General features: G+C 37.9%; 1 protein-coding gene across 2 annotated transcripts in view; it reads left to right on the forward strand.

Moving 5' to 3' along the window:
- MTM1 (myotubularin 1) overlaps positions 1-22,921 on the forward strand; it is a 48,187-nt gene that overhangs the window by 21,030 nt on the left and 4,236 nt on the right. For both annotated transcript variants that reach the window (XM_072431429.1, XM_072431430.1), the window contains 9 exons: positions 1,593-1,694; positions 12,682-12,765; positions 14,062-14,211; positions 15,189-15,377; positions 16,700-16,885; positions 18,728-18,934; positions 19,690-19,782; positions 21,351-21,464; positions 21,551-21,727. In XM_072431429.1, coding sequence (XP_072287530.1) covers positions 1,593-1,694; positions 12,682-12,765; positions 14,062-14,211; positions 15,189-15,377; positions 16,700-16,885; positions 18,728-18,934; positions 19,690-19,782; positions 21,351-21,464; positions 21,551-21,727 — 1,302 coding nt within the window. The remainder of the gene's footprint in view (positions 1-1,592; positions 1,695-12,681; positions 12,766-14,061; positions 14,212-15,188; positions 15,378-16,699; positions 16,886-18,727; positions 18,935-19,689; positions 19,783-21,350; positions 21,465-21,550; positions 21,728-22,921) is intronic.

A 22,921-nucleotide genomic window follows, 5' to 3' on the forward strand; every position in this document is an offset into this window, starting at 1 on the left:
ATGGTGATTCTCACTCACACATCCATACACACCAGGGTTTCCCTCCTTGAACCACACCCCTTTGCAAGTCCTGAGCAAATCACATTGTTCATCCATCTTTGGTGAAGTCATGTTTTAAGAGAGGTCACACAGGTTGTCCTTGTCCCCAAGCTGGAGATTGATGCCACCGACCCCTGCCCCCTCCAGGAAGACTGGAGCACTAGTAAACTGGTTTGGGGCAGGAGCTACCACCAGGTGGTCAAACTAGCCAACATGTTAATGATCCTCAGGCATCCGCTCATGAAGGATCAATCGCTGTCTCTGCTCATCAGTCCTTTGATGGTTGTTTTAGGGACCGCATCTGTCTTCACAGATAATGAGGTTCAGAGCATTACTTTTAAAGAGGAAGAAATATCCTTAAATACAAGTCATACATATATCAACTTTAGTCTCTTCCAACAATGTCATAGTTAAAAAGGCACCTATCATTTTAAAACTTCCCTTCTATGTAAAAATAAGGTCAGCCTGCTTTATCTTTCTGCTTACTTGGATCACAGCTCTAACAAGGAGGTGCTTTATTCTTACTTGTGCAGAAGAAACTGCTGCTTCTTACTCCTGGGGAAAGTGGCATTGTTAAGCCATAGCTGCTGCTAAACTTGATGTAGTTAATTTGGATCAAAAACCTGCATTAACTTTTTAAGTGGGCTGGAGTGCATTTTCGTGGGCTTTTGAGCATCCAGCTCTTGCCGGAAGGCACTGTGCCATTGTGTTGGGAGAGCAACGGGGCTGGTGAAAAAGCCGACCTGTTTGGTTAGACATGTCTGCCTAATTCTCTATTATATCTCTGTCTGGGGTAAGGGATAATTGTATTTAACCTTCAGATGTTTAATCATGTTATGCAAAAACAACCTGCCCTAATAAGCCTTGCCTACCAGCTATATATCACTCTTCAGTACTGAGATTTGGTTAGGCATGGAATTTGGTTACTGCCTATTATTTCTTTGTTTAAAAAAGGCCTGGGTAAATGGTTCTGGAATCATCTGAAGCCAAATTCCTAAAATGAACTTATCATCCACTAACCAAGCCCAGCGTCCTGTGCTGTCTCAGCTTCCCTCTTCTTTCCAAGGATCGCCATTCCAACCAACAACACCATCTTCTTTCTTCTGGGTTCTGCCTCATGTCACACGATCTCACACTGTGCAGGCGCTAGATTTGGTGACGTGTTTTCCTCCAAATAAAACAAGTGCCAATCTCACAGCCCATGTATGAGATTTGTTTTTTTTTCTTACATTCGAGGAAACCTTCTGAGGAGCAGCCACAGTCTTCTGGGATATGTGAAGCAAGTGACCCAGGAGGCTGTGGGTTCCCCTTCAGACTTCACCACGTTGACAGTAGAAATGGAAGAGAAGAAGGGGAGCCAACTTTCTCTACAAAAAAGAAAAAAAAAATATTAATAAAAATGTTTTATTGTTTTAATGTGAAAAAAACATTTTATTCACCTGTATTTAGTGTTCTCCTTATGAAAGTAACTGGGTATTTCCAGGTGTCTTTGTTTCTGTCCTGTTTTTTTTTTTTTTTTTAATTCTGCATCTTTTTTTTTTCCCCTTTTGTAGGACATGAGGAACCTGCGTTTTGCACTGAAACAAGAAACACATAGCAGAAAACAGATATTTGAGGATCTAACAAGACATGCCTTTCCTCTGTCACACGGCTTGGTATGTACACAATTTGCTAAAACAAAACCATAATTGGGTTTCTAATTGTTCTCTTTATGACAGTTTCTCTGAATATCGTCTTCAAAGGTACTTTACAAGTATTATCCCCCTTCTTTTGGTTTTGATTGAATTTTTTAATACATTTTTTAGGTTTGAAAATTGTAGTTGTTCTGATAAAGTAAACCAAATTATAACACTTGTCATATACAGGTCTCTAACTGCATAAAGAAAAGACTAGTGTGTTGCTTGTTTTACACTTGCTTGTCTCTAATAAACTTTTACTTTTAACTTTTATTCATATAAACACTTTTCTTGGTATGTACTCATTTTTTTAAATACAAGAATCCTATAAATCCTATTTACTGCTTGTATGATTGGCAATCTCTTTGCCTGTGAAGCTGGCACAGAGTTTATGAAGATAGTTAGGCATCCCCTGTATTGTTCATTAGATTTCTGTAGCAAGCATTTGTTATCTGATGGGAATCCAGTGTTTTTCTTCATCAGTGAGACTAACTACATGAATTTAGAAAACAAAACTTTTTAAGGGTGAATGTTTGGATATTTTTTTTTTTTTTGGAGTTACCTATATTAGTACTCAGACAACATAAGAGGGTAAAGATTCCTAATAGTTCTGAATACAGTTCTACTAATATAACTTTGCAAGAGTTAGATTAAAATACTGTTGAACTATTAAAAAGCATTACATCTTGTAATGTATCTGTGGACTGAAAGCAATTTTACAAACAATGCATATTAAATCTTTTACTGGTACCCTCTGATGTCTTTCTCGCTCAGTCCTGGTTTGCATATATTGCTTTGCAGACAACTACAAGTAAACAAAGCCGTGTTTGCATAGATCTGGACTGTAGTAAACAAAGTATTGGGAAAGAATAGGTGAACAAAAAAAATAAATTTAGGATGCTTGGTATACTCATGTGTTATTAAGAACACTGAATCCTTTCAGAATCCTGGATTGTCATTTTATGTTTCTAGCTTTTGAATAAAAATTTTTGAAACGGTTTCCTATATGCCAGTTACGTGAATGCAATCTGTGTCTATATCATGTAAAATTGCCTTGTAATTTGGCCCCAGAAATATAGGTTTTCAGATATTTACTTAGAACTGTACTGTGCATTAAAATTTCTGTAAGCTCACATTTAACGGTGTTCAGACGCACAAACAGACCCCCTCCTTGCTTGCATGCAGTTGTGACCCAATTTTGAAACTTTCCAGGAAGCTATTGTGCTCTCGGTCTTTGTGAAATAGGAACGGGTTGAGGTGTAGAGTACCTTGTTCAACCTGCACTGCTATTAATAGTTCCACAATAATGGCACATCCATCTAACACATACCACTGGCTCCAATATCACGATCCATTATTTAGAAGTAGTATATAGAAACAAAACATGTTGAAAATTAGATCTAAGAATATTGAGTTTCCTGATCTTCTGACCACAGGATACATTTTGTTTTCTTCTTTTGCTTTTCTTATATGCACATACACGTGTGAAGGTCATTGACATTATGACTTTCCTTTATGAACTTTTGTAAGGAGCAGTTATGTGCAGGTAACTGAAGAACTGCTTTCAGCAGTGTGACTTTTACAGGGTAATGAATGGATGTCCCTGATTTAGTTAGTACACTTTGCCTCCTGTCTTTTATTGATAGGCGCCTTAGTTTGCATGTGGGTTTTTTCTCTCTCTATATTTGTGTAACATAGTATTTTATCTGTTCGATCTATTTATATTACACTTTTTTTTAATACAAATATACAATTATCAGGTAGACAGCCATAGCACAGGATTCAGGAAAAGTCTAGTAAAGACATGTGATGAAGCCTGTTTTTTTCTTAAGTGATATACAGGTAGTCCCCGGGTTACATAGGGAATAGGGACTGTAGGTTTGTTCTTAAGTTGAAGTTGTATGTAAGTCGGAACAGGTACATTATTTTATTAAATGCAATTAGGACAGATGTTTGTCTCAACATATTTTTAGGCAGCGTGGTGTCAGTTACTGTATAAAATCCTCACTGTGAGTAAATCACAAACAAAGCAAAAAAAGAAGGCAAAAAAACAAAACTATATGGAGCCTAGACATTCATTAACGTCTGGAGCAAGCTGTGCTTTATTATGCAACAAGAAACAACTGCAGAGTTTGTTATGGCCATTAAACAGTTACAAGATATTGCTCAGCTATGTTTTGCATACGTTTTCTTCTGCAAGTCATGCAAACTGCAAATTCCCCCCGCCCCCCCAATTGAGTCTCTGTCCTGCACACAAACAGTATCTAGGAGTCGTCTGTATGTTGGATGTCCTTAACTTGCAGACTACCTGTAAACAGTCTGTAATACACACAGGCTGGGGTCATTGGGAAGCACAGCACGGTGGCTCAGAGGTAGCACCCTTGCCTTTGCAGCGCTGGGTCCCAGGTTCGAATATGAGCCAGGACACTATCTGCATGGAGTTTGCAGGTTCTCCCCATGTCTGTGTGGGTTTCCTCTGAGTACTGCGGTTTCCTCCCACATCCCAAAAACATGCAGTCAGGTTAATTGGCTTTTCCTTAAAATTGACTTTTGACTACATTAATGACATATGCCTATGGTAGGGACATTGGATTGTGAGCTCTTTTGAGGGACAGTTAGTGACATGACTCGGGACTTTGTACAGCGCTGCGTAATATGATGGCGCTATATAAATACTGTGTAATAATAATAATTGCACAGAGAACCCCATTTGTCTTCAGCAGAGTCACCAGGCAGAGAAATGTAATTTTAAAGGTACATCTCTTTCATCCCTGTACAAGACACACCGTCAACAACCTAAAATAGTTGTACGTTATAGCACCAAAGAAAATCCTATGTGAATTGCAATTTGCATGCAATTAGCATCTGATGGGATTAAATAAGCTTTATAAGTCTGGGGTTAATAGTAACTTTTTCTGTTTAATACAATATAGTTCTCTGCAGAACAGTAAAACAGCTGCTAAAAATGTCTACTTTGTTTTCAATAGTAGGTTCCTTCTTTCCTAGTTCCCTTGTCACTGCCATAGGAAGTTCCATCAGAGCCACTTTAAAACAACTAAGTAAAAAAGTGGCCCTTTTGTGTACTCGGGATAGGGGGGGGGGTGGCTCTAATCAAAACTAGTCAAAAGATGTAACAAATATATATTCTAGGCACCAAAACAAGGATACATGTAAAATACCTCATCATCTGAGCTTTGCTTTTCATTTTTATTTTTCTCTCCATTTGACTGAATAATCAGGTAGTTAAACCAAATGTACAAAATGTACACTGTTCTGTCATCCATTATTACTGATGATCCTGTGGTTTCCTCTACTATGTGGTTGTGATGTGCCGGAAGATGCAGCTTACTCTGATTGACAGCATTTTAGTGACTTGTACAGCTGAGCCGGAGTTATATTGGAATCCTCTGAGCATACAGTATGTGCTAGGGGATGTTTTGCTTTGAAGAGAGCAATTCACTTCCTTCCCTGCTGCTGACCTTGCAAATTCCTTAGCTAATCTGGGTTGATTTGCATAGTATAAAATAATAGCTATTAATTCTTTCACCAGTGTAAATTTTGTATTGTGCTGTTACTTACTTAAACATGGTTCCTTTTCTGTTAATGAGAAAATTGTTTATTTGTGTAGAGCTCTGGTGTAGATTGCAGAATTTTGTTTGTGTGCTTTACAGATTTGTAACCAATGTACAACGTGCAAATCTTTACAAATTACAGCATACATTTAGCCTTCAGATGTCTGTTTACCCATGTCTTGCAAAGCAAGGCTGCTTAAAGTAGGACTTTGCTTAAAAAATGTGATACCGTATGTTTGTAGTAGTAACATTTTTAAAGTCCACCCTTGTTTACCTGCGGTGTTTTCACCTTGTGGATTTATAGCTCATTTACTTTTTTTTGTGGTATGGCCGTTATGCATGATAGTGTTCTTCAATGTTTATTCCTTATTCTCAATAGCACCTCAACCACCTATGTTGCCACAGACCATGGCCCAGAAATACACTACTGTATGCTTTTCCAATGCAGCTTGCTATGAAAATAAATATAAAAGGCATCTGAAATTAATACTAAAAAGAGGAATCTACTTATACTGAATAATACCATTGTAGATACAAACTACATTCAGTTACAAAAATACAATATTGGTAAAATAGTAGGACTGATTCACTATAATTTCCCACAGATGATCAGGACTGGCATTCCAACTCATGGAACACCGGATTGGCATTTGGCTTGATGGGGGTGGGAGGACAGACCTCAACGTTCCAAAAGAAAGTCAAACTTTGTTTATCAGTTTTAGGAATACGTTCACTTGCCATAAGTACACCTGTTTAACTGCTTGTTAATGTGAATATCTAATCCACTATTCATATGGGAGCAACATAATTCATTAAGGCAAGTAGACATTGTCAAGAACAGGCACCCAACGCTACAATTAACATGGACTTTCCAAAATCAGACAAGAGAAAACTGGAAGACAGTTTGTTGGTTTGATGAGTCTGTGTGTTCTGCAACATTCGGACAGGTTAAGAATTTGGGTGACAACATGAAAGTATGGATCCCTTGTACCTTGTATCAATGGTTGAGGCTGGTAGTGTAATGGTGTGGGGGATATTTTCTTGGCACACCTAATTGAACATCCTTTAAATGCCACAGCCTACCTTAGTATTGTTGCTGACCATGTCTATTCCTTTATTAGATCAGCACGCTCATTTTTTGATGGCTACTTCAAGCAGGAAAACACACCATGTGTCAAAGCTCAAATCATCTCAAACTTGTTTCTTCAACATGACAATGAGTTTGTATTTACAGTTCTAACAGGGAGTGAGTGCATCTCTGAGCTGGCTGCCTCGTCTTTTTCATTTTTTCATTTTGTTTTTAGCACAGGTGTAGATTTTTATTCATTTATTTAGTTCAATCTACTCAACTGACCTCCAGTCACCAGATCTCAGTCTGATAGATTTGGTTGAACTGGAGATGCACATCATAGATATGGAGCGGACATATCTGCAATGCCTGCACAATGTTATCATGTTAGCGTGAACCAAAATCTGAGGAATTTTTTCAGCACCCTAAGCAATCTGTCTTGAAAAAATACAGCAGACCTGAATACTAAATGGAGTCTACCACATTTAGTACTAAATTTCTTAATTTTTAGTACTACATTTCTACCTTATTTAATATATATATTTATTTTTTTTTCATTTTGCCTGTCATTTCTACCTTATTTAAATAGGCAGATTTTCATCACACAGCAAGCAGCTCCTCTCCAGACATCCCTGTTTTACCTACTCCTTTTGTCTCTTGGTGCAGTTTTACATGCCTGGCATAATTGCTTTCTCTGCTTTTTCCTCTTGCTCTCTGAATGTTTTTGTCCCAGTTGTACTGTGAACCTCATATAAAAATCAAGTTGCATAACAACATTCCGGTAGACTATTTATAACTTCGGTGTCTTGACTGCTTTGTACCAAGAAGCCGCAGTCACTATACATCAGTTATGTGTCCAGCTAAATAAACATTTCTTCCTCTTCCAGCAGGTTTGCTCTGATGAACTGTGCTGCATTTTGATGCGTATAACCTTGTCCTGCATCTTCTCAGTTGACCAAGACAAATGGCTTTTCTGTTTCAGTTCAGCCTGCTATTCCATTATATCCTGACTGCTGTTTTCACAGTTCACTTTCTGGAAATGTTCTTGCGTGTAGTTCTAAAGTAAGATTGCAAGTCGTCTGGGCTGATCTGTAATGGCTCTGTCCTTGGTAGCTAACAGATTGTCAGAACTGTCTGAAAATGTTTGTGCTTTAAATTTTGTATGTGAGTTTTTATTAGGGGGTTTAAGGCATTTTTGTTTTAGCATGATAAAATGCCAATCTTCAACCAATAATTAGGGATTACCTGTATCGGTGTTGGTAAGGGTGGTGTCTAGGAGCTAGTAAAATGCATCTAAGCAAAGCCGTGTTGACCCTGCTGCAATAAAAGCTGATAGAAAGGCTATGATATTACTCATTAACAATAAACATTGAAACCCTAACAGAACTTTACTCTTAAGATTTTAAATAGGTCTTTACTTTCCACAGGGGGCCAGGTTACCAGTGTGCTTTAAAGGAACATATTTACGCTGTATACAATTGCTGTGGCTAAAGTGACTCTTCATTTTCTCCTTATGCCATTCTTCAAGAGTCTACACTGATCATAAAATCAATTTTTAGGCCTCCTCAGAATGGTATTGCACTCAGGGCTATTGCAAAGGCATGCTGGCGGTGGAATACTTGTGCAAATCGTGATCACATAATTCTACTTGACATTCCTTAACTTAGAAAACAGTTTGCAGGTATAGAATGTGGAACCAAAAGGTGCCTTGGACAGACCATAGCAGCTTTCACTTTCCCCCTTTACATCCACAATCTGGGCCATTCTAATAAGCTTTGGAGTTTTTAGTTAATATTACGTTACAGTATTTATTTAGCACCACCATATTATGCAGCGCTTTACAAAGTCCATAGTCATGTCACTAGCTGTCCCTCAAATGGTCTTTCAAGCAAATGTCCCTACCATGTCGTATTAGTATCAAAGATTATATTCCTCATATTCATATTCTTCACATTTAGTGGCCTCCGAGGCAGCCTTTTCTAATGTTGGGTCAGTAGATTGTACCTGCAGTGGAGAGGGCAAAGCTTTGCCCTTTGTAGACTGGCCTGGAATATAGGCGTAGAAGAGGAACATTAGTATCCAGATGGGTAGTCCCTTGCATTACACGGCTTCAGTGAAATTTTAGGAAGATTGCACATTTGTATTATAATCTGTGTGCCCAATTAAAGAGTGTTCAGAGTTTATTCTTTTTTATTGCTAACTTGCATCCTGAAGTTACCAAGTTATCTATATCGTAAAGATTTTTTTTTAGGTTGTTTCTTTCTACATGCATGTGCTTCATTGCTGGCTGCATGGCTTTTATTCCTAAAGATGACGGTGGATCATATCTGCACAGGAAAACAGCTACTTGTAGTCTCCATCAGTAGCATGGGCAATGGGGACAGAGCTTTGCCATACAATAGGAAGTACTTGATAAAAGGACCTTTAAGGGATTGGAAATAGGGTTGTAACAATATAATAATTTTATGGTTTGACAACAAAATGAAAAATGTCACTATAAGGTATTTGACAATTATTATCCCACACTGCTGGTTTTAATTCTCTTTATTTGGTGAATGAAAATTGTTGTTAATCTAATGGAAATAAAACATTTCAAAGACTTCAATGATCCAGTTTACATATACTTGAAATATATTTAAAATCTGGTTTCACTGTAGTGCTAAAATTAAATATTATAGTGTTTTATTAACAAAACAAACATTGACCTTTGTGAATAGGGAACATTACTGCATATCAAGATTGCCAAAACCCACCTAGATGTCCAGTGTATTTGTGCACTTGAGGCAAAATGTGAGTGCTTGGAAAGAAATGTGCACACAAAACAGGACAAAAAAAAGTTGCAACTTCAAGCCTGCTAGTCTAGACACTACCGGTAGTTACATGATTGAGCTTTCTTGTGGGTTTCTGAGAAAGCTGAGGATCTAAAATCACATGAGTATTACCTCCCTGCTTGCACAGGAGCCTATTCTCATATGATTTGGTTCACCAGGTCTCCTAATTACAGATCTATCCAGCTTTACAGGACTGCAGCAGTTTAGCTGTGGTAAAATGGCAGAAGAAGATAATTTTTTTCATAAGACAACTTGAAGTTGTCAGAGTAGCTTTACGCATTCATCAAGTAGGTAATAGCGCTTGATCAGCATTCTGCTAAAGCTACAAATCTTTACAGTGAGCTGTCAGTTTGCAAACATTCTGTTGTGTGAGACGGGAAGCTGTGCAGCGTTTCCTACCACCCTTACTAAGTGCTGAAGCCATACTAGGCTGCACATATCACTCAATTAGAAGCTAGTGTTGATTTTCTGTTAAAGTATCTGACGATACAGAAACATTTCAGCTATGCATTATGTGTGTGAGTAATCAGTCATCACAGCATTACTTTTGAGTTCTGTAACCTTTATAAAAACATTCTTGTGGAATGTCCTAAGCTGTTACATGGGGAGATGAATAAATGTCCAGAACAATTTATTGTTGATTCTCTAATGTGTCCTTCCCCACCCCTCCCCTATAAAAATAACAAATCCAATGGATACTCTTGTATCGTAGTAATCTTGCCTATTTCCCTGACTGAACTAGCTGGTCCAGTTTGGGTATTAGGTATGCACCAGTCCAATTTCTGGCATAGTTCATGGATAAACCAGTTATCTGACCCTTCCAGAAACTATACAGTCAGTGCCAAGAAACAAATTACACTAAACCTCTATATTCTGCTAAAGCATATCCACACTGTCATATACTTTAATAAAGAGAACCAGGCACTCATAAATATTGCAAATGTAATTGACCATGAGAACACACATAAGCAGCATATGCCCTAAAAGTATGATTACAGAACATTTTTTACTAGAATAGGGAAAGGTTATTCACATAACTGGAGATGCTCCAGTCCATTGTCTTTGCTCTGCTGTTTACAGGAAGTGACCATGACTTTAATGCAAGAAGACCATTAGTGACCGGCTGGTGCAGAGCGATCGGCAGTGCTGTAGTGTGGCCCTTGCCATTAATATTCCTTCTAATAGACTGAGAAGGTGGACCTGGAGGATTATATCTTGTTTCTATAGGTAGAAAAAAATGCGCATAATGGGTCAGAGGCTGGTGGGAGCGGGGTAATTTTTTGCCTGCAGGTGAGCTTTTCAGTAAGCAACTGGAAAGAAATGATTGGCCAAAAATGTACAGAAAGGAAATTTGTGTAGAAACTGCTGTGCTAGGAAAAATACTGATCACAGCAAACACATTGTTCAGATTGGTTTCTATATACACTGTCCTCTTATGTCCTCAAACTTTAATTACAGGGCCTCAACTTATTCTGCTTACAGGAGCTCTGTCTTGTGTTCCACGTAGAAATATATGGAAATCACTCTTGTCTGTAGGATCAGCCTTGAAGCTGTAGGAGAACCTCCAGTTCTTCCTATAGGGGGGTTATTTTAAAACCACCAAGTGCCAAATTCATACATTTAGTTAATTATTGCAGTGAAATTTTTAACAACCTTATAAATAGCAGAGTTCTCCCCAGCCCTTTGTTAGCCAGCGCACCACCCAGGACTTTGCAGTAACCACCCTGCTGTTTGTGGGTGGTTACTGAAGAGTTGGGTCACAATACAGGGGCTGCCACCCACCTACAATTTCTTCCCACCCGGCTTAAAAAAATTTTGGGTTAAACACTGAATAGCATCTGCCCATACTATCTACTAGATCACGCTGGATCTTATAGGAAAGGCCCAGAATATTATTTTTTTTCTTGGTTTTCATCTTCCTGTTTTGTTCCAAAATACTGAAGAGTATCAGTGGCAAAAAGACTGAAATTAAAAAAATGCTCTGTACATGTATGTTCTAAAGGGTGACTACTCTTTCCTTTTTTTCACAGAAATAGGTATAGTCGTTCTGAAATACAGTTAGTCATGCTATTAAGACTGTTTTTGATGTGGTTATTGGAGTTTATTGCAGTATCATCCAGCACTGTAAAGATAAAATTGGGGAAGGACCGTCTTGAAAGCAGAGTAATTATTCTTTGAAATGCCTCCAGTTATTCGATGTGCTGACTTGATCCAGCAATCTGGAGAAGTAGCGGCTCCGAGTAAAAGGATAACCGTTTTGTTAAAGTGTTTGTGCAGTGAAAGTGGCAGGCATTTCACTGAATGGAAGGTTAGTGATTTATAGTGCTCTGAGCAGATGAAGCCAATCAGTTAGGAACAGAAAATCCTTTGTAAGCAAGGATCAGAGCTGTTTGCAGGTGTTCGCTCAATGCATCCTTTTGTTTTTCATCCTCTCACTTCTTGCTTCTCTGTACGCCCATGCTATGACAGGGCTGGCAAAACATTTGTGTTATGCTTCAAGTCTGAACTGGACTTGTCAAAAATCACTCCATAAAAGCCTTTTTTTTTTAAAACAAGAAAAGATTGTATATTATGGGAAACACCGCCACTGAATATCGAACGCCTGCTAAGGCAATAAGTGGCATAGAAGAATAAATCCATAAGAATAGACATACTGAATCCGAGAAACTTCATGTTCCCAAATCTCACCTTGCTTAAAACCTTGCTCCACTCACTGAACAAATGAGTAATGCTTCAACGACCTATCAGAAGGCAGATTTTATTTTACCTCTTTAAAGGCCATGATATTGAAAAAAATACCCAAGTAAAAATACAATATGTAAAGTAAAATTTAATGCAAGTGTAACTTTTTTTTTTTTTAAAAGCATTTAAAAAGCACAATTTGGTTAATGCTAGTTATATTACCTTGCAAAGCGCCATTATATTACGCAGCGCTTTGCAATTACAAATTCCATAATCCATTCCATATTACAAATTCCATAATCATGTCAATAGCCGTCCCTCGAAGGGGCTCCCAATCTAATGTCACTGCTGTAGTCACATGTCATTAACACAATTTAAGGTCTTTTTGGGGGAAGGCAGTTAACCTAACTTCATGTTTTTGGAATGTGGGAAGAAAACTGAATACCTGGAGGAAACCCATGCAAACGGGGAGATTAAAACCTGGAACCTAGCTCTGCAAGGGCCCGAGTGCTAACCTCTGAGCCATAGAACTGTTGTATTCTTGTATACTTTAATTAATTTTCTCATAGCAGTTCAGTAAGAATTCTGATATACCCATGTGACAAGGGCATTTTTGAAAGGTTGCCGCCAAGTACCTTCCCGATTGCTAACTGGTGGTGGTTACCATCAGTATAGTAGCTCTTTCTGGAGATGCACAAACAAAATTCACACCCTTATTTAACACACAGGTGTCAGTGTAGCCTTAAAGTGATTGTAATCTTGTGATTTCATATGACATTTAACCAATACTGGATTTTTATTTTATTCCACAGCCTATATTTGCCTTTGTAAATGAAGAGAGATTTCCCTTCAATGGCTGGAGTGTGTATGATGCCATTGCAGAGTTTCTGAGACAGGTATGTATATTTAACTGTAAACATAAGATACACATTACACCCTTCCATTTTTGTGTTTGAAACTGTATAAGTATAAAAAAAACTATAAACCTATTTTCTGTTGGGGTTGGAGGTTTCTTATTGCCCCCACAACATTTGAGGTCTTAGTAAACTGAAATTTGTTGAGGAATTGTTACTTTTTTTTTTTTGCAAACATGCATCTAAACATTAAATGAAGTTGATTGTTTTGTAACTTACTTAAACCTGGAGAAATAAGACACAGAAATACTGAACTATACAGGAAAAGCTTATGGGACAGTAAGTAACGTAGCTTAGTTGCAAAGTGGAAATGTGCCTGCAGCCAGTTCTTCCTTTTCTAGCTCCTGTAAAGCAATAAGTACTGTAAGAAGATTTTGCCTTTACCTTTTAGTTTTAGTTGGAGCTCCAATACATTAAGTGTTATCCAGTTTTATGCTGTTTATCAGGAAAGCACATCCCAAAAAAATATTATATAAACTAGCATAAATGCACATTAGTTTTTATACTGAGCTCTTTGTTTGGAGAGCAGCCAAATACCAGCTTTTGTGGAATCTACCAAAAATCAGGGCATGCATGCTCATTGTGACAGCTGTCATATGTTAGGTCACTTCATACACAAATGCCTCAGGCTGTCTAAGATCTGCAGGTTATATGTCAGACAAGTAAGGTACATGTTTGATGTGATGCAAAGAACAAGTGGTGGACTATGAACACACTCTGCACCGTCATCACATAACCTGTACACAAATACTTTTATTTCTTTCCGGGGCTGTTGATTTTCATCAGTGTCAGCCTGATGTGGAAAGCACTAAGTAGTTTGTGTTGTGTTTTATGAAAACTTCCATGTGGTAAGAGCGGGCCTTCTGGGCTTCCTGCCCAGGTTGAGTCAGCCTGTTAGTACGACAGCTGCCAGCTGAATGGCCACTCCGCCCTCCTAACCGTTCCAATCGTTATATCATTAAACAGATTACAGCCATTTTGTGTCTGTACATTTCCACTTAGGGCTGAGTTAGACCTTCAAATGTACGTCACATGACGGACTGTGTTGCTCATAAGTGTCGCATAGATTTTTCTGGTAAATATTCAGTCTGATATTTACATCTTTTCATCTTTTGTTTCTTTTTACCATACATTGTTTGGAGAATCTTTGGTACAAATGTCCTTGCTATTGTAAGATTTGATCACCACCTTGTGGTAGCTTGATCAAAGGACAGCTAGAAAAGATAAAATACTAATGCAGGAAGTAGGTTAAACATGTGTTTTATTTCTTTTACCAAGGGCTTGCCAAATAATAACTGGAGATTAACCTTCATTAATGAGCAATTTGAATTCTGCGATACCTATCCTCGATATTTGATGGTCCCGTTTAATGCCACAGATGATGATCTCAGAAAGGTTGCCACGTTCAGGTCAAGGAACAGGATCCCGGTATGATATTTTCTATTGGTTCTTTGACCATTTATTTTCCCTATGATTTTTCAAGTTCAAGTTTTAAATGGATAAAATATTCTGTCTATGTAATTCTCCAGTGTTTATTCATGAAAATGTGGGGATTTGGTAGAAATTTAGGTGGGCAAGTTCAGTACATTTACCCAGTTACTGCAAATACACACAAGGTCATATATTAAAAGAGAGGTCCTAAGAAAAAAAAGTATTGAATTCCCATTATTAACAGATTATCCATTTCACTGGTACACAGAACTGTTGTATAGTTTATATGTTTGCCAGCAGGTGACATTACAAATAAATCTGCAGTTACAGCCTCAAAGCATTGGAAACCCAACATCTCCCTTTCTTTATGCGATAGAACAGTGCCAAATGGGTATTTTGGAGGTATTTAACACATCTGTTTACCCATTACAGCAACCATTTAGTGCAATATCTTCTTCCTTATCTTCTTACAAATACTGGAGATATCCAGGTACACTTTTTTATAGTTGGTGAGTTAGGCAAAAATAGAACTGAAGGGGTCTTAGAATTTACTTGAAATTGTTGGCTAATTCAGCATGACGAATACTATAAGAAATCTAAATTCTGGCTTATATTTCTGGAACAGAAAATGCACCAGTGAAGAACAATAAACATGCTTTATAAAATAGACTATTGATTAATCTGTAAATGTGTTCTGTTTTCCTTTTGGATCATGTCCTTTCTTAGGGAATTTTAGGATGTTTAAATGGAACACTTTGTAGAGTTAGTTTGAGGGCTCTTGTAAACACCAGTTAGAATGCCCTTTCCAGTGTTAATTGCTACAAGACTTGCAAAACTGAAAACTAACCAAAAATAATGTTTGTAAACTCCTTGATCTAATGAAGGTTCTTAGAAAAACTGTGAATTTTCTATTTTCCTTGAATCTTCTTTTCTTAGTTCACAAAATTGAAATCCATATCTGCTTTCCCCCCCAGGTCTTGTCTTGGGTACATCCAGAAAACCAGTCTGTCATTATGAGATGCAGCCAGCCCCTGGTGGGCATGAGTGGCAAGCGGAACAAAGATGATGAGCGGTACTTAGAGATTATCAAAGAAGCCAATGGCCAGACTTCCAAATTGACGATCTATGATGCCAGGCCAAATGTTAATGCTGTGGCCAACAAGGTATGAGGTTGTTTATCTGGCAGCTTACTCAGAATGTCATCTCAATCCTAGGGGGATGTACTGATGTTATGTAAAATTAGATTATCAAATAAAAATAAATCTAATGTAGTTATTGGTAGATTTTATCTATACCCTGTGTTTATCAACCATTTTAACATGGGGGTAACTCCTTCAAATAACTTTCAGGTCTTCACAGAACCCTTGCTATATTATATACACAGCTCTCACAGTAAATTGGCTTAGTGGTCTTTGGGAACAATACCTCCCACATTGTTGGCTAATAGGAACACTTGCCACTCCTACAGATAGCCAAAAAGATCATTGGTGTCAGTGATAACTGACTTTGGAGTCAAACTTCTCATTGCTCAAGAAACAAGCAACCTTTGGAGGAACCCCTTGGTTTAACGGAACCCTTCTTGAGAAACACTGATCTATACGGTCTTTAAATTGTTTAGATATTCTAAAACCTAAATATATTCATTAATAAACAGTATATGCCAATCACTTGTGTAACAGCCGCATGGGTGCAGTTTATACAAAAATTGCATGTTTACACTTTTATAAGACATCAAGTTTAAAAAAAAAATCACATTCCAAACTTTTCTCTATTCATTTGACATATAAACTGTTGTCTTCTTGAAAAGAACATAAATATACAACAGGTACTTTTTTTAACTGGTTTGTGCTTACTTTCAAACTCAACTCTTTACCCATACAGGGACAACAGTAGTTTCCTTATAGTCTGCTTGTTCTGGTTTAGTTTTGCAATGCTCCGTTCACTCACCACAGTTAATGCAGGAGCTTCCACATGACAATTCACAGGCTTTAGTTATTGGTTGCTCATTTACTTCATTGTAGGAGGTGAAGGGAAGGTCTCATGTTTTCACCATACCCAGAACTACTTAATTTTAAAAGCTCAAGCTAGACAACAAAATGGTGGGATTTGAGTACGGCTGGGTACACACATGCAATATTTGTCGTTGGAAAGGATCTTTCATGACCCTTTCCAACGACAAAAGACTGAACGAGTGTTGTACATGCATCGCTGTTTTACCCTATGAAGAGGGGAGGGTGGAGAACGACGGAGTGGCACCCTGCTGTACTCTCTCCCCTTCACTTGTATTACGACGACTGCTATACACACAACAGATTCTCGTCCGATATCAGCCCTGAGGCGATTATCTGACGAGAATCATCTGACTTGTGTATGTAGCCTAAGATGGATATTAGAAGAAGGTTGACAATATAGTGAACTTGTTACTTTGACCTGAATGGGCAGCAATTGATACATCTTTATTGCAATTCATTACATTTCTCTGTAGGCCACAGGAGGAGGTTATGAGAGTGAAGATGCTTACCCCTTTGCAGAGCTAGTGTTCTTGGACATACACAACATTCATGTAATGAGGGAATCCCTGAAGAAACTGAAAGATATTGTCTTCCCACAAGTAGAAGAATCTCACTGGCTGTCAAGCTTGGAGTCCACACACTGGCTGGAGCATATAAAGGTGAGAATGTGGATATGTTTTCATTTTTACTCTTTCAGTGTTAAAAATGTATTTGGTAACAAGGATTTGATGAGTTTGATAATTAGAGACATCCCGTGAATATTATAGTACAGCACAAAGAAAAAAACAATTTGTGTAGCTAGAAATGTATAAACTTTTGCAGTTCTTGTGGCTTTCTGTGAACCCTTTTTGTGTACAGCTAAGTTTTATGCATAATCTGTTATGAAATGCTTACTAAGCTATACCCCAAAAATCTTTCTTTTACTTTGAGATCTTTGTAGAAATTAGCAGTGTTCATTCTGGCGTAAACTATTTCCTAGGCTCTCCTGTAAAATCATAACTGCATATTTGCAGTTTCAATATCTGAAGCTGACTATAAATTACAATCTAATATTACAATCTCCTTTGAATTTATCAAAACAATGCAATATGGTGGTCCACCTAAATCCTCCCTTTCAGTGTGCATTTGTTTTCCTAGGCATATAATTGTAGATAAATCTGATGATTGTACATATTGCAGTCTTATTGTTGGGTTGGAAGAAAATGTAGGCGGGTGGCAGCCCCTGTAATTTGACCCAATTCGTCAGTAACCTCCCAAAACAGCCAGGTAGTTACTGAAAATTGGTGGGTGGTGCACCCAGCTAAAAGGGGCAGGGGAGAACACTGCAGTCTGCTTTAGATCTACCAACAGCTATATTGTGTAACATCTTGTCTAATGTCAATCCTGTGCTGCTGTTTTCTTTATGCGGACCTGCTGGAATAAAAGCTGTTCTGATAATGTTTAAAGCAAGTATTTTTTTGCTCCTACTTAATTCTGTGGTCTAGAGCTTCCTTCACTTCTGCTGCTGCCTATTTATAATTCTCACTACCATTTATTAGTTACAATTCATCAGTTCATCAAATAAACAGTCACCAGCTGGATAGGTTTTATTGAGAATGCATATGGCTACTCCTTTACCAAGATAGCCACAGCCATTTGGAGATACAGCATGAAACAAATCATAGTTATTTTGGAAAAAGACCAGTAAAAACTGTAGCAAAGCAGACATCAACACTGGTGACTAGTCCATGGCCCTTTGCTTGACTTTTTTTAGGGGATACTTTCCACAGACCATGACCGCTTTATAGAAAAATTGATGCATGTTGTAAAGAACCATTAAGTAACACATATTTTTCAAGGGACTGTAATGCCTTTTTAGCAATAGGATGTGAAATACCGTATCGCTCCACTGTGTGTTAAGTCTTTGACAATATGGATGAAAATTTACATTTACATGTAAAGCAACAGTGAGGGTGAAAACCTTTAACAAACCACCTACCCTGAAAGAAATCGTGAGGAATCGTCCAAAAAACTGTTTTCTAGCTGACTTTGGGGAACAATTTCTTTGGGAACGTGGGTAGCAGAAGAAATGTTTTTTTTTTTTTTTACAGATACATTGTTTGTTGAGATTTTTAAAAAATGTTATTTGACATGGTGACACAATGTTAATAATCTGCCTGCTAGGGCATCTTGCATGTATCTTCTGTAATGCACTGTGGTCCTAAAGCAGCTTCACTTTGTGTTATTAACTGCATTTTCTTTTTTTTAATACATAACTCATGTCTGCAATGCTTTGTGTTTTTATTTATTAGTATCTTTCAACTTAACCTGCTTTTGTTGGTATCATGTTTTAAAGAGAGATAATGACAGCTAAACAGGCTTACTGTTACTATGCTCAGTGTAAACACACCCACACATTAATGTGGCTAGTCAAAGTATTGACTGTTTTTAGTTGTCGCATGAAAAATATCTTATACACTTACCTTTATTTTGTTTGCTCTAGTAACATATTTTTTTTTTAGTTGGTTTTAACAGGAGCCATTCAGGTTGCAGATAAAGTGGCTTCCGGAAGGAGTTCTGTGGTTGTGCACTGCAGTGATGGCTGGGACAGAACTGCCCAGCTCACCTCTCTGGCCATGCTGATGCTGGACAGCTACTACAGGACTATAGTCGGCTTCGAAGTGTTATTACAAAAGGAGTGGATTAGCTTTGGACACAAATTCTCATCTGTATGTATCTTTCAGGATGGGTGGTGTGTGCTATGCTTACTAACAGCCTCTATGTTATGTTGCATTTAAAGGTTGACAACCTTTTATATTATCTACTCACCTATTTTTGATAATTTTTTTTATGATTAAAGCCAACACGCTGACTGATCTATTTACATAACAGGCTGTATATTGATCAGAAGACAGAAGCGATGGTTACTTGTTAGTGCAAATATTACTGAAGATTCCCATTACATTTGAATCACATCTTGTTTCTATAGTTATACTGCTGCATTTATCGACTGCTGCTTAGTTTTATTTGGTACTGCCATCTATTATATTACCCTGGTACCCCCCTAAGCCCAAACTAGATTTATTTTATGGGCTTAATGGCACAATATCCTTTGTGTAAAACTTCTAAGTTCTCAGTTCTCCCTTACCTAAAACAACCAATTAGAAGTTTTTGAGGGAGAAAGGGAATAGGGCCAATCTTCTTTTGTAAAAAAGTCCAATGTGCAGCTTTATGCATGTTGAGATCATGGCTGCAGTTTTCACGCCAGGTTTGTGGCAGATTTAATTTAATTCTTTACAAAGTTGTTTTAAAATAAAGAGATTTAAGTTAATACCGATATGCTGCTGTAAAATAGGTAAACAATATGTTTATTAATTTATTGTATATTTTTTTTTGGCTTTTTAGTAAACTATTCCAGATTTTTATCTTGCTGTTAGATGCATTAATTGTTTACATATCTGATGCCAATCCTGTTCTATTGCAGAGAATTGGACATGGTGATAAGAACCATGCTGATGCTGACAGATCCCCAATCTTCCTCCAGTTCATTGACTGTGTATGGCAGATGTCAAAGCAGGTAAACTGTGAAGATAAAACTATATTGTGTGCTATTTTTTTACAATTGCCATCACTGAGATTGTTTTTTCAGGAATTTCCAGTTGTCAAATTTGATCATTTATTCTGCTAGTGAAATCCATGAAATGCTAAGCAAAACTTAGACTTTCCCTTCAGTTACTTACATTTATGTATTTATACCTACAATATTGCCGCATTTTTAACCTATGTATGTGTGAAAATCAACATCACATAGGAGCGCTCTTTCTCCGCTGCCCATACTTGAAAACCTTCTTCCCACAGGATTTAGCTCATACAAGGGTAGTGTAAATGAAAAGCAAAATTCCAGACAAACTTCAGGCAGCTATTATGTTGTGTAATTTACCTTCAGGTTAAATACGAAGTGTAAGGGGAGAACTTATTGTTACTTTAACCAGCAGACATAGGGGAGACATGTTAAGTCTTTTTGTATCTTCTTTTAATGTGACAGTCAACACACTCTTATTACATGCTGGGACTATGGTTTTCCTTATAAAGTGGAACCAAACACCTTTTACTAGTAAAGAGCCCTCAATCCCTCTACAAACCGAGTTAGTAGGTCCTCTCTAGCTTTTCTCTACTTTACAGCACGGACAGAACAGTGGGTTCCCCTGATCCTGCACCTTAAGCCTATTTTGACGCATGCCCAATAGGTCCACTTTAAGACATTACCAAAATCTTATTAAATGTTTAACATAAGCTTGCTGTACACACTTTTCTTGTACAAGCTGACTCTCATGTTTAAAGCCCTAAGAAATTTCAGAAGAGGAATGTATAGGATGACCTATTGCTTCATGACAGACTTCTTTTAAAGTAACCCTAGTACTAAAAGAACATTTTGTAAACAAGTCTGTACCTGTAAAAGTGTGTACATACTCACCTTTACTGCTGCCTGTATCACTGAACACTGATTCAGTCCTAAGAAATCTTTATGCAAGTTCCAACTCTCATTGGTTCCTCTAGCTGACATACATATCTGTTACAGGAGAGGGGAAACATAATAGTCAGTAATCTGTGAAAGATGCGGGGGACTGAGGAGATTGATATTCTTGGTGTGTTGGTTTCCCTGGACTTCACATAAAGATTTCTCAGGATTGCAGATGGAAATAGGAATATATACACCCCTCTTTTACAGACATGTCCTAAAAAATGTTTTTTAGTTGCAAAGTTGCTGTAGGTTTAGTCGCAACAGCATGGTGGCTCAGTGGTTAGCACTCTTGCCTTTGCAGTGCTAGGTCCCAGGTTCGAATCTCGGCCAGGACACTATCTACATGGAGTTTGCAGGTTCTCCCCATGTTTGCATGGGTTTCCTTCGGGTACTTTGGTTTCCTTTCGCATTCCAAAAAACATGCAGTTAGGTTAATTGGCCTCCCCCCAAAATTGACCTTAAACGGTGTTAAAGACATATGACTATGGTAAGGACATTAGATTGTGAGCCCCTTTAAGGGACAGCTAGTGACATGACTATGGACTTTGTACAGTGCTGCATAATATGTTGGCGCTATATAAATACTCTGCAATAATATTAGCGTTTTTTCCCCCCCCCCACAGTTTCCGACAGCGTTTGAGTTCAATGAACACTTTTTGATTACAATCCTGGATCATCTTTACAGTTGCAGATTCGGATCATTCTTGTTTAATTGCGAGTCTGTCCGGGAAAAAGAGGTAAGCTAATTTACATATATACATTTGAAAGTAGTTAACATATTGCTTATGTTACCTGATATTTAAAACTGCATGTCTTATTTCAGAAACTAAGAGAAAGAACACAATCGCTTTGGTCTTGGGTAAATAGCGAGAAGTCAAAGTATATAAACCCTTTCTACACAAAGGAGTTGAATCGGGTGCTGTATCCTGTAGCCAGCATGCGCCACCTGGAGCTGTGGGTCAATTACTACATCAGGTGGAACACCAGGATAAGACAACAGGTATAACTACAATTTAAAGTAATAGGATTGTGCTGATGGTTAAGCATACATATTTTTATCAAGGTTTTGGCTGGGCTGCATTTAGTGACAGATCCAAAAATGGCTTTGCAGTGTCTTCAAAATCTTTTAGGTTTCTTAGGTGGTATGCCACCTGTGCAAAACCATAGCTGTTGAGATATATTCAATAATCATCTCTCGCGTGTTTTTTTAAATCAGTTTTATTTTCCATTATTATTGTCATGCATAAGTTTTCTGTCCAGCATTTGGAAGCTCACTGGATGTGCTGCTTATTTCCCACACATGCCAAGGACCGGCTTAATTGTCTCCCCTAGAAACAAACTTCATGTTTTTGGCTATGTGAGGGAAACCCAGGTAAACAGTGGGAGGACATGCAAACCTACTTGCAGATCCTGGCTAGGATTCAAACCTAGTAACCATTACTGCAGAGGTGAGTGCGCTAGCTTCTGAGACATCTTTGACACCTCCATTGACTTTAAGCTATTCTAGTGCTCTGCTTAGGCCTAGTAACCATTACTGCAGAGCACCCTGTGGAACAGGGCTAATATGGAGTTGCTGGAAATACAGGATAATTATATCAGGAAGCTTGAAGAAGAAATCTTTAATTCACCAAGTTAAAATAAAACAATAAAAAGTACCCATTAAGGCTCAAAAAGGACCAAGAGCATGTAACTGTTGAGTTGGATAGCAGCACAGCAAGCAGCTTTGTCCTTTACAACAGATTATATATTGACCCTTATTTATTAAAGCTCTCCAAACTGGAGAGGATATACTTTCCTTAGTGAAGCTTGGTGATCCAGCAAACCTGGAATGGATCTTGTCCAGGATTCAAAACATTTGTTAGCAAATAAATGACTGAAAAAATCCATTCCTGGTTTTCTGGATCACCCAGCTTCAGTGACAAAAGTGTATCCTCTCCAGCCTTGGAGAGCTTTTACAAATCAGGCCCATTGTGTATGTTGTAACATATAGAATGCACAGAATATAAAGAGGTGAAGTTTAGGTTATACAAAATTTGTTTAGTGTGCACCTAGAAGACAGAGGTGAGAGGGCTGAACAGCTGCACCCAAAGGACAGGCGACTTGTTTCTGGAGCTGCACACGGAGTAGAGGATTGACAAGTTCCAGGTGTTTCATACACCAGGGAGGCGGGGGTGATGGATTCTAGGTAATGCAT

The sequence above is a fragment of the Pyxicephalus adspersus genome, chromosome Z (genome assembly GCF_032062135.1).
Source record: "Pyxicephalus adspersus chromosome Z, UCB_Pads_2.0, whole genome shotgun sequence".
Classification (NCBI taxonomy): domain Eukaryota; kingdom Metazoa; phylum Chordata; class Amphibia; order Anura; family Pyxicephalidae; genus Pyxicephalus; species Pyxicephalus adspersus.